This window comes from Chroicocephalus ridibundus, chromosome 21 (genome assembly GCF_963924245.1).
Source record: "Chroicocephalus ridibundus chromosome 21, bChrRid1.1, whole genome shotgun sequence".
NCBI classification, from domain to species: Eukaryota; Metazoa; Chordata; class Aves; order Charadriiformes; family Laridae; genus Chroicocephalus; species Chroicocephalus ridibundus.
Genome location: NC_086304.1, coordinates 1,961,856 through 1,973,804, shown reverse-complemented (window position 1 = coordinate 1,973,804; position 11,949 = coordinate 1,961,856). Strand labels below are relative to the sequence as shown.

Below are 11,949 nucleotides of genomic sequence, written 5' to 3'. Positions count from 1 at the left end.
CCCACTGGGGACACACTCGGTCTTATTGGGGACACACTCAGTCCCATCAGAGACATCCTTGGTCCCACTGGGGACACTTTCACTCCCATCAGGGGCATGCTCAGTCCCGTCGAGTACACGCTTGGTCCCATTGGGGACACTCAGTCCCATTGTGGGCACACTTGGTCCTGTTGGGGACACGCTCAGCCCCGTTGGGGACACATTCGGTCCCACTGGGGACACACTCAGTCCCATCAGGGACATGCTTGGTTCCATTGGGGGCACACTCAGCCCTGTTGGGGACATGCTTAGCCCCACTGGGGACACGTTTGATCCCATCAGGGACATGCTCAACCCCATCGGGGGCACATTTGGTCCCATTGGGGACATGCTCAGCCCCATTGGGGACATATTTGGTCCCATCGGGGACACATTTGGTCCCACCAGGGGCATGCTCAGTCCCATTGGGGACACGCTCAGTCCCATTGGGGACATGCTCAGCCCCACTGGGGACACATTTGGTCCTGTTGGGGACACACTCAGTCCCATTGGGGATATGCTCTGTCCCATTGGGGACACACTCGGTCCCATCAGGGACATGATCAGTTCCATTGGGGACACATTCGATCCCGTTGGGGACACATTTGATCCCATCAGGGACATGCTCAGCCCCACTAGGGACACATTTGGTCCTGTTGGGGACACATTTGGTCCCACCAGGGGCATGCTCGGTCCCGTTGGGGACACACTCGGTCCCGTTGGGGACACATTTGGTCCTGTTGGGGACACACTCGGTCCCATTGGGGATATGCTCAGTCCCATTGGGGACACACTTGGTCCCATCAGGGACACGATCCGTTCCATTGGGGACACACTCGGTCCCGTTGGGGACACATTTGGTCCCATCAGGGACATGCTCAACCCCACTAGGGACACATTTGGTCCCGTTGGGGACACATTTGGTCCCATCAGGGACATGCTCAACCCCACTAGGGACACATTTGGTCCTGTTGGGGACACATTTGGTCCCACCAGGGGCACGCTCAGCTCCATTGGGGACATAGTTGGTCCCATCGGGGACACATTTGGTCCCACCAGGGACACACTCGGTCCCATTGGGGACATGCTCAGTCCCGTCGGGGACACACTCGGTCCTGTTGGGGCCACACCTGGTCCCGCTGGGGCCAGGCTGGGTGCCATGGATGCCCACTTGCCCACACCTCGCAGCCCAGGCCCCCGGCAGCCATTCCCCCCCCTCCCTCCCCCACTGACCCCCAGCCCTCGGCAGCCTCATCCCATCCTCCTCCTCCTCCTCGGGGTGAGGAAGGGGCTCCCCCTCCCTGTCCCGTCCCCCCCGCCCCCCTCCATCTGTCCCCCCTCGTCGCTTTGTCAGCACGGGCTGGAATGTGGATTAATTTCGGGAGGAATGTCACCCCCCGCCTCGCTCAGCTCCTCGCCCGCCGCCGGCTCCCCCCCCGCAGCCTCCCGCCACCCCCCCCCACCCCTCGCTCTCGGGGACCACTCGGGGGGACACGGGGGGTCTCAGGGAAGGTGGTGGTGGTCGGGGGAGGGGGGGGGTGGCGGTTTGTTTTCCCGGTGCTGCCATCGGCCGCCGCCGCGCTGACGCTGCCCAGGCCTCGCCGAAGGGGCGCGCGGGGGCCGAGGGCTGATTGAACGCAGACTCGGCGCCCGATTAAACTAATCGGCGAGGTTATTTATTTTTATTATTTCTTTTCTTTTTTTTTTATTACGGTGTTCGGAGCCGTGTGATTTTAGCCTTAAAAGGAAACCGTCGCCCTTTCGGGCAGGGGAGGGGGCCGGGGGCTTCGCGCCGAGGAAAGCAGATAAACGTCGGGTCCTTATCGGTCCCTGGCTCCGAGCATCCCCGGGGCGCTGGCACGGGGACGGTTGGGCTCAATCCGGCGCGTGGGTGAGCCGAGCGGCTGGTCCCCGAGCACCCAAGGAGCCACGCTGAGCTCACCCGTGGGTGCGAGCCTGTCGGTCCCCAGGGATGCCGTGGCAGCCCGGGTCCCCTCGTCCCCTCGCCAGGGTTGACTCAGCCCTTTGCCCGGCATAAAGGAACCCATTCTCCGGCCGGGAACTGATTTATGCGGCTCTTCCCGCGCCGTCCCCACGCCCGGCCGCACAACGGGGCGATTGAGGCCCCCCTCGGCTCCCTGCAGCTCCCCCCCAGTAGCCAGCACCCTTTGGGAGAGGGGACAAAGCCGGGTCTGGCGGGGTGACGGGGTCCCTGCTGCGATGCCGGGGGTCACCGGGGCTGGGTGGCCGCATGCTGCCCCGTGGGCAGCCGGCCCGATCCGGGCAGGAATAGCGGCGGGTTTTGCTGGCTCATCGCTGACGATGCTGGCACAGGGACAGGGTGGGCTGGCATCCCGTCCCGCTCCGGCCAGCCAGCCCCACCGGCACCCGGGCAAGTGCCCGGCCAGCAGCGGCATCCGCTGGACCCTGGGGATGGGGGAGCATCATTCCAGGGGGGTGCATTGCCCCAGGGATGGAGAAGCATTGCCCCAAGGTGGGGAGCATCACCCTGGGGATGGGGAGCATCACCCCAAGGTGGGGAGCATCACCATGGGGAAGGGGAGCATCACCCCAGGGGGCTGCATTGTCCCAAGGGTGGGGAACAGCATTCCATGGGGGAGCATCACCCTGGGGATGGGGAACATCACCCCAAAGCAGGGAGCACCACCATGGGGAAGGGGAGCATCACCCCAGGGGGCTGCATCACCCCAAGGGTGGGGAACAGCATTCCAGGGGGGGAGGATCACCTTGGGGATGGAGGAGCATCACCCCAAAGCAGGGAGCACCACCATGGGGATGGGGAGCATCACCCCAGGGAGGGGAGCATCACCCTGGGGATGGAGGAGCATCACCCCAAAGCAGGGAGCACCACCCTGGGGATGGGGAGCATCACCCCAGGGGGCTGCATCGCCTCAAGGGTGGGGAACAGCATTCCAGAGGGGAGGATCACCGTGGGGATGGAGAACCATCGCCCCAGATGGGAACATCACCATGGGGATGGAGGAGCATCACCCCAAAGCAGGGAGCATCACCCTGTGGATGGGGAGCAGTGCCCTGAGGACTGCATCGCCCCAAGGGTGGGGAACATCATTCCTGGGGGGAGTATCGCCCTGGGGATGGGGAGCGTCATTCCAGGGGGGTTCATAGCCCCAGGGATAGAGGAGCATCATTCCAGGGGGCTGTATCACCCCAGGGATGGGGAAGCATCACCCCAGAGGGGGAGGGGGGTACATCACCCTGGGGGTGAAGGAGCATCATTCCAGGGGGGTGCGTTGCCCCAGGGATGGGAGAGCATTGGTCTGGCAAGGGGGGGATTCATTGCCCTGGGAAAGGGGGGGTACATCGCCTCCGGGGGGGTTCATTGCCCCAGGGATGGGGGAGCATCGCCCGGGGGGGGACCATTGCCCCAGAGATGGTGCCAGGGGGCTGCATTGTCCCAGGAATGGGGGTGCATCATCCCGGGGGGGGTGCATTGCCCCAGGGATGGGGGTACATCACCCCGGGGGGGGTTCATTGCCCCAGGGATGGGGGAGCATCGCCCCGAGGACCCCATCCCCAACCCATGAAGAAGGACGGCCCCAGGCACGATTTCCTATGGGAAAACAGCCTGGAAATGCAACACCCCACCTCCAGGGGAGCCCCCCCCAGACCTGCCCCCTCCCCTCCCACCCCCCACACCCCCCCGAGGCCATGGGAATGAGGAGAGCGGGGCTGCAGCGGGTCCGGGGGGGAGGACGAGGCTTTTATTAAATTAACGTCAAGGCAGCGAATACATCGGCGTGGGGCAGCCCCCCCCGTGCGTCGGGGCTGGGGACGCCGGGGTGCCCTCACCCCCCCCCGAGGCGCTGGGTCCCGGGGTGCAGAGCGTGGGGGTCCCCAGCCTCCAGCTGATGGGGCGGATACGCTGCCGGGGCGGCGGGGGGGGGAGCGTCGAAGTGGGGGGAGATTGCAGGCAAGGGGGAAACATGGGGTTTAAATTAAATATAGCCACGGCAACCACCCCCCAGAGGGGGCACAAACCGCGGCTGGGGTCCCGGAGCAAGCATGCGAATTTTTTTGGTAGGGGGGGAGGGGAGGGGGGTTTGGGAATTGGGGGGGGGGGGGGGAAGTGAGCTCGGTGGTTCTTCACTCTGCCAAAGGGGTGCACAAAATCCACGCAAAAGGTGTTAAAAATCGTTAAGGAGACGGGGGGAGCGTTAGGCGGGGGAAGGGAGGGGGCTGGGGTTTGGAGGGGAAGGGGCTACCGAAGGGGTGTCCCCCCCCTCCCCGGCTCCCGTCGCCGCTGTCACTCGTCCCCCGAGGACCAGGGCTCCTGCTCGGCTCTCAGCCGACACGCCGGCGGCTGGTCGGGCGCGAGGCGCAAGACGTCGTCCCCCAAAGAGGACGGCACGGGGACGGCGTCGGCCCCGCCGTGTTTGCCGCAGGGGGTGGCATCGGTCAGCTTGGCGGCGGCATCGGCGGGGGGCCGCGGCTGCGTGCCCCCGCTGGGCTCTGTGCTCTCATCGGGGACCTCCTGCACCGGCCACGCGCCGGCGACGCCGTTGGGCACCTCCTCGGTGAATTCGGCCAGGTCTTCCAGGCTGGCCTCCCGGTACAGCCCGTTGGCGGCCCCAGCCAGACCCTCCGGCCCCGCAGCCGCCTCTGCTGGTGCCTCCTGCACCGTCGGCTCCTCCTCGCTGGACGAGGCGGGTGAAGACTCTTCCTCGGCATCCCCGGGGAGCTGGGACCCGCTGGCATCCCGTTGCCCGCCCTCGGCCGCCTTCACTCCCATCACCAGCTCCTGGTTGAACTCCAGGGCTTGCTCGACTATTTCCAAAATATCCGAGTCTTTCACGACGTCCGCCGGCACCTTTGCGGAGGGATCGGCCGCCTCTGGGCTTTCTTTAATCATCTCCGGAAAAACTCCCCGCTCCGGCGCGGAGCCCGGCTGAGGCGGGTCGGCCTCGGGGGGCTCCTCATCCCTGTCTGGGGGTGGACTGTCGCCGGCTGGTGCTTCCTCCTCCACAGCTGGCTGCTCATCCGCCGTCTGCGCCGCTTGGTCGGGCAGCGGAGAAACCGGCATCACCCGGGCTTGGAGCCCTGCCGGAGGGATGGACGCAGCCACGTCCTGGTGAGCCGTGCTGGGATCCTCCTCCTCTTCTTCCTCCTCTTCCTCCTCTTCCTCCTCCTCCTGCCCCACCGGCCCCGGGAGCGTTTCGACTCTGCCGCCATCGCTCTCCAGCTCGACCGCGCCATCGAGCTCCTCGTCCGATTCAGCAGCCAAACTCTCCCGCAGCCCGGAGCCTCCGGCTAATGACCCCGTGGTCCCGGGGGAGACGGGATCCGCCTCAGGAACAGCGGGGCCTTCCTCCAGCTCGGCGGTAAAACCCCCAGCATCATCCTCATCCTCGTCCTTTGGCATCTCGGCTTCTTCTGTGGGCATCTTCGCATCTTCATCCGCTTCACCAACAAACGCCTCAAAGTGCCCTTCATCCTCTGGCACCGGAGATGCTTCTCCGGGAGCTTCCAGCTCATCTTGGCCGGCTTCGGTTGCTTCAACTTTAATTTCTTCAAAGTCCTCGGAGATCTCGGCTTCCTCCGAGCTGGAAACCTCTTGGTTGGGAGCAGAGACCATGAAATAACCTTCCTCCTCCTCGGCACCCTCTGCCGCGGGGGCTACCTCCGTTCCTTCCTCCTCTTCGCAGCTCTCTGGCACGGTGGGAGTTGGCGGCTTGTCCTTCCCTTCCAGCCACCCTTCATCCTCCGGAGTTATTTGGGATGCGGGGCCTGTCTCGGTGGTTTCCTCAGTCTCCGGAGGGTTTTGGCTGGGTGTGACCGCAGCCAGCGTCTCCCCATCGTAGAGGCGCAATGGCGTGCTGTCCGGCAGCGTGTCCTCCAGCTCCACCCTCCTGCCTGTCCCCGGCGCCGGCTCCGGCTCTCCCCATCGCCCATCCTCCTCCTCCTCCTCCTCCTCCTCCCGCTCACCGCTCTCGGTGCCGTCACCCGGCGCCTGCTGCGGTGCGGCGGGGACGGTGCCGCTGCTGCTCTCCCGCTGGCCTGCCTCCAAGTCGAGCTCCTCATCGGCATCCTCATCCTGCACCTCCCATGGCTCCTCCGCAGCCTCGGCCGGCTCCTGGCTGTCCCCTTGCCCGGGGACATGGATGGGTGCTGCCTGGTCAGGCTGCCCCACGGTGTCCTCCTGCTCATCCCCTGCCAGCCCCGGGGCCGGCTCAGCGCCCGGCGGTGGCTGCTGCTGGCTCGTCCCTCGGCTCTCGGCAGCTTCTTCGTCATCTTCCCGGGTTTCCTCCAGCTCTGCCGGCGACACGCTGCCGTCTCTCTCTTCGCTTTCCAGCCCTCCTGCGCTTCTCGGGGTGTCATCCGCCCAGGCTGGCTCTTCCGTCCCCAGAGCCCCCTCCATGTCCTCTGCTGTCACCTCCCACTCCTCTGGAGGGGGCTTTTGGCTGCTGCCCTCATCCCTCCCACCCCAGCGCTCCTCTCCCGGCTCCGGCTGCTCCTCCTCCCGCGTCTCTTCCCCAAAGCCGGTTTCCTGCAGGTCCTCGGGCTCCTCCTGCCCCAGGGCTTCTGGTCCCGCAGCCTCTCCTGCCCCAGGGTCTTCTCCTCCCAGCGCCTCCCCGCTGGCCTCTCCCTTTTCTCCCTCACCTTCTTCTGCTCTGCCTGGGTCCTCCCCTCCCATGGCATCTTCCACAGCCCCCGACGAAGCCTCTTCTGCTGGGGTGGCCTCATGGATGCTCAAGGGCTCCTGCTCCAGGCACGGCTCCTGCTCCGGGCACGGCTCCTGCCGCCTTTCCTCCCCTGCAGCCAGGTCCATCTCACACACGGGCATTTCCCGCTGCTCAAACTTTTCCTGCTCCCCATCAATGAAGTCCTCTTCCGGGTGACTTTCCATGGGCAAACCCGGGTGGCTTTCCATGGGGACAGCAAAAGCAGCTTCGATTTCTCTCTGCGGGGACTCCCCTTCTCCCGCATCCATCCCTTCGCCCTGGAAATCGCCATCGTCGGGTCCCCTCTCCTCCTCGTCCTCCGAGGGGTGTGATGCTTCCGTGCTTGGGGCATCCTCCTCATCCTCTGGCTCTTCCTGGCTGGCCCCAGTCTGGCCAGGGCCACTGGTGTCCTCTTCCTGGGCCACCACTTCTGGTCCCCCTGGGCTCAGCACAGCCGGCATCTCCTCCTCCCACACTCCCGGCTCTTCCGGGCTCAGGGAAGCCGCCGCGCCGCAGGGATGCGATCCCGCACCCAGCCCCTGGAGCACGCCTTCCCCAGCCCTCTCCTCCTCTTCGGGGGCTTCGCCATCCCCGCCACCCTCCGAGGGGTCTTGCCCTTCCCCGGCCCCTCCGCGAGCCTCTATGGGGGGGACGGGGCTGGGGGGACGGGCATCCGGGGGGGCCCACGCGGCGCCGAGCGGGGGCTCTTCTTTGGGCTGAGCATCGTCATTCATTTCCTTGAGAGCATCCTCCAGCGCCTCGCTGACCAGCCGGGCTGGGTACCGCAGGCTGCGGGTGGGCACCGCTCCCGGGGGCTCGGCGCCGGCATCGCGGGTCTCCGCCGCGGCTCTGGGCACAGGATGCTCCTTCCCTTGGCTCATCTCACCCCCGTCTCCCCCTGGCCAGGCAGGACCCTCTCCCCCCGGGCTCCCCGGCTCCGGTGGCACGGGGCTGGGGGGGTCCAGGGAGAGAGAAGGGGCTTTGCCGGGCTGCGAGGGGCTCGGCGTGGGGCGGCCGGGGGCACCCGGCTCCTTGGCTTGCGGTGCCGTGGCATGGAGGACGGAGCCGATTTTCTGGAGCTCCCTGGGGCTCTGGATTTTGGGTGTCAGAGCGTCGCTTCTGGTTTTTGCCGGCTGCCCCCTCCCCTCCGCCCGGGGGAAGACGGAGGGGCTGGTGCGGTGGTCCCGGGGCAGCAGCCGCCTGGCCTCGGCGCTCGCCGCCGCCAACTTGCTGCCCCCGCTCACCTCCAGCTTGAGATCTGCAACGAGCGAGGCGGGGAGCGCCGTCAGCTTGCCAAAAAGCCGCTCTCTGGGCTCCCCCCATCCCTCCCCGGCCGCCCGGGGTGGGGGCCTCTCGCTGCCCGCTGCCCCCTCTCCTATTTTTAACCAGCCCCTTCCTGGCAAAGTGGGAAATTCCTCACTGGAGCTCAACTGATGCTCCGGCGCCGCGCGGGGACGATGCTCCGGCGTGGTCAGGTCTTGCTGCTGGGTTAGGGTTGGGGGGGTGGACGGAGAAGTCGGGGGGGGGGAGAGCGTGGGTGCCAGGCTTTCCTTGGTGGTTTTTATTTGGAGGAAAACGAGAAACGCTCGGCTTGTTACGACAAGCCCCGCGCTCCGGCTGGGCACGCGGCTGCCCTCCCGGCCTCCCCGTGAGGGGGAGGAATGGAAGAGAAGAGGCGAAGCGGCAGATAAGCCCTTATCTGCGCGGCGGCGGCGGGTGGCGAGGCCCGTGCCAGGACACCCCCCCCCACCCCCCCCGCCGCTGCCCGCTGTTCGCACCTTCCTATCGCGGCCAGGAAAACGCTCGTGTCTATATTCAGCCTCATCCCCCCCCCCCCCCACCCCGCCACCTCCGGCTACCCCCAGCACCCCCGGCCCCCAAGGCGGGGATGCGGTGGCCAGTGCTGCCTTACCTCGCAAGCCGTTGGCCAGTTTGTATTCCCTGGCTGGCATCTGCAAGCGGGTGCTCTCCGCTTCCAGCAGCGTCCTGCGAGGAGAAGGAGCGGGGTGGGTGCCGGGGGGGGGGATGCTCCCCGTGCCCCCCCTCGCCCTCCACCACCAGCACACCCCGCGGGGCTACGGCGGATGCTTTGCAGGGAAACTGAGGCACGAAGGGGCTCCGGATGGTTTTGCTGCCGGTTCCATGCCCATGGTGGGGGGGGACGGGACCGCGGGGGGGGGGTGGGGGAGCGGAGCGGCCCCCCCCTTGCTCCTGTCTCCCCTCCCATCCCCCTGTCCCCAGGATTAGTGTCCGCGCCGGGTGACATCATGCTCCGGCGGGGAGGCCCCTCGCCTGGGCTGGGGACAGCCCCTATTCTCATGCTAATTGTCCCCCCAGTCCCCTGGCAACCTGCCTTTGTCTGGGGCCATCTGGAAGGGCTGGAAGGGCTACACAAGACCCCCCTTGTGCCCGAGACCCCCCCCCCCCGGCTTGTACCCGAGACCCCCCCTTCTTTTAGCCAAGACGCCCCCCTACCCTGCGCCCACCGCCGTTGCAGGGGTCGTCCCCAGCTCCCTGCGTGGGGGAAGTGGCTGGTCCCCAACCTTGTCCCCAACCTTGTCCCCAGCCTTGTCCCCAGCCTTGTCCCCAGCGGGGACCTCACCTGTAGGTGGCCACTTCCAGGCTGAGGGACATCTTGAGGTGCATGAGCTGCTGCCGGTCCTCCAGCACCTGGGCGATCTGTCCCCGCAGGCTCTGCTTCTCCTGCTCCAGCGCCTCCATCGCCAGCTGCGGGGCGGGGGGGGACAACGATGGGACACATCAGGGACACCTCAGCCCTGCTGTCCCTGCCGGGCATGGGACCGCGTTTGGTGGCTCTTGTTTCCGCCCGGCGCCCCGTGGGATGCTGCGGGGGGTTCGGGGTGGGGTGGGCTGGGGGGGGCTGAGGATGGGGAGTTGGGGGGGTGAGGAGAGGAGTGGGGTGAAAAGCGAGGGGGAGGCGGGGTGCCGGAGGAGGGAGGAAGGGCCGGGGGGATTCGGGATTGCAGGACACCGGGCTGGGAAAGAAGCATCTTTTGGGTGAGTGACCAGGACGGTGGCACCCTCGGCTCCGTGACCAGTGACGGGGGCCGTGGCACCCTCGGCTCCGTGGCCAGTGACCGGGGTGGTGGCACCCTCGGCTCCGTGGCACCCTCGGCTCCATGACCAGTGACGGGGGCCGTGGCACCCTCGGCTCTGTGACCAGTGACCGGGGTGGTGGCACCCTCTGCTCCGTGACACCCTCGGCTCCGTGACACCCTCGGCTCCGTGACCAGTGACCGGGGCCGTGGCCCCCTCTGCTCTGTGATCGGTGGCCGTGGCCGGTCCCCGGACCTGGAAACAAAGAGGGACCCTTCCCCGGGGCGGCATCCGTGCCCTCCCCGGCATTTCCAGCCCCATATTTCCACCCCCCCCCCCGGGCTCCAACCCCCCCCTCCCTCCCGCAACCTCCCTCCGCTGAATTACTTTGCAGCTGTTGGGTTGCAGCTGCAGCGAAGTCGGTCGGAGTTTAATTCCTCCCCGCGCCCCCCCCCCGCCCCGCTGCCTGCACCCAGACTTGGGGCTGGGGGGGGGTGGGGGGTGGGGGGCAGCAGGCGGGGGCTGCCGTCCCCCCGGGGGTCTCTGGATCCCACGGGGACGTGGAGCAGCATCCCCGGGCAGGGTGGTGGGGGAGGACCCGGCGTCTGGGTGCTGCTCCCCTGCAGCAGGGTGGCTCCGGGTCCCTGTTGCGAGGGGGAAAAGGGTGTCCCTGAGCCACCCCCCCGACCCCCCCCCGCCCTTCCTCCCACCCTCCCCAGCTTCCTCTCCATCTGCAGCTCATCCAGGGCCACCCTCCCTCCCTGCCCCGGGGTTTTCTCCCTCTGTCTTGCCTCCCTCCTACCCATCTCCCCCCTCCCTTTGTGGGCAGTGGGTGCCCTGAACACCCCCCCAGGCACCCCCAGCACCCCGCTCTCCCCCTCCCCAGGGGACCGGCTCCCCCCCGCAACCGCCTTCACCCACCTGGAACTTCTCCGCCTCCCCGCGCTGCTCCTGCCACTGCCGGGCCAGGTTCTCCTCCAGCATCTCCTTCCGCGCTTTGAGCCCCACCAGGTCCTTCTCCAGGTGCTGGAGCTGCAGCTGGCTCTGCTGGTTGTCCTCCACCGCCTTCCAGAGGTTCTCCTTGGCCTGGCAGAGGGAACCTTCCAGCTGCGATACCTCCGTCTTGTAGGTCTCCACCGCCCCTTTCCAGATCTCCGAGAGCCTCTTGGAGTAGTCCTCCACCTCCACCGGCTGGAAAGCCACCGGAGCGCATCGGAAGCTCTCCAGGCTCTGCGAGAAGCTCGCAATCTCCTGGTCCAGCCCCGCTTTCTCCTCCTCGTGCACCTCCAGCAAGGCTTCCACCTCCTTCTCCAGCTGCACGGCTCTCTCCTTCAGCCAGATCTGCGCCCTCCTCTCCTCCTCCAGCTCCTTCCTGCTCAAGGAGAGCTGCTTCTTGGCTTCTTCTCGGGCCGCCTGCTCCTTCTGGCACCTGCTTTTCACCTGCTGGACCTCCTCGTAGAGGTTGTCCCTGGCCAGCTCAGCCGTGCACTTCTCCCTGAAGGCGTGATCCAGCGCGTCCCGCAGGGCTCGCAGCTCCTCCTCGTACTTGGCCCGCCACGAGTCGCCGGCGGGGCTGCCCTTGGCGCTCTGGATTTCGGCTCGCAGCACCTCGTTCTCCTCCTCCAGGAACTTGACGCGGGCCAGGTAGGCCTCCAGCCGCTTGTTGAGGTCCCACATCTGCAGGGACTCCTCGCCCAGGGCTCTCGCCCCAGCGAAACTTTCCGTGCTCAGCATCGGGGCTGCTGACGGAGGATGCCGGGGCTCAGATGCCGGCGTTGCCGGAGGATGCCGGAGGATGCCGGAGGCTCTGGAGAAGTGGGAAAGCACAGGGAGGGAAGCGAATGGCTGGGAGCGGAGGGGGAGCGCAGCTATTCATACTCAGCCGGGCGAGTGGGAGGCCCCTGAGACCCGGGCGAGCAGCTGGGCTTAACTCTTCCGCAGCCGGGGCCGCTTCCAGCCCCACGTGGGCTCGACGCCGGATGGGATTTCCCAGCCCTGAGGAAGGGCAAAGTGTTTCTCTGCACTTCGGGAGGGTGGTTTGAGGACTTGGATCCTGCCCCCAACGTGGCTCGGCTGGGAAATCCACACACACACACGCACACACCGGCAAAGCTGGAGCGCCATGTGGGGTGCTGTGGGGCTCGGCACGGAGGGCGGGGGGGGTGTCCAAGGG

General features: G+C 67.0%; 1 protein-coding gene across 1 annotated transcript; it reads right to left on the bottom strand.

Annotated features, from left to right (window-relative positions):
- Positions 1–4,233: 4,233 nt before the first annotated feature.
- Positions 4,234–11,596, bottom strand: NES (nestin). The gene is made up of 4 exons (XM_063357308.1): positions 10,698–11,596; positions 9,322–9,446; positions 8,632–8,705; positions 4,234–7,977 (listed from the first exon to the last, which is right to left on the bottom strand). The coding sequence occupies exons 1-4, from the start codon at positions 11,508–11,510 to the stop codon at positions 4,304–4,306; spliced, it is 4,686 nt and encodes a 1,561-aa protein (XP_063213378.1). The 5' UTR covers positions 11,511–11,596; the 3' UTR covers positions 4,234–4,303.
- Between the last annotated feature and the right edge of the window lie 353 nt (positions 11,597–11,949).

Bases quoted from the DNA above. Each gene is read 5' to 3' on its own strand.
- NES (XM_063357308.1), bottom strand. From the start codon at position 11,510: ATGCTGAGCACGGAAAGTTTCGCTGGGGCGAGAGCCCTGGGCGAGGAG. The intron at 9,447-10,697 runs GTGGGTGAAGGC...CCCGCCCCGCAG, and splicing joins GGGAGGCGGAGAAGTTCCAG to CTGGCGATGGAGGCGCTGGA. The intron at 8,706-9,321 runs GTGAGGTCCCCG...TTCTCCTCGCAG, and splicing joins CTGGAAGTGGCCACCTACAG to GACGCTGCTGGAAGCGGAGA.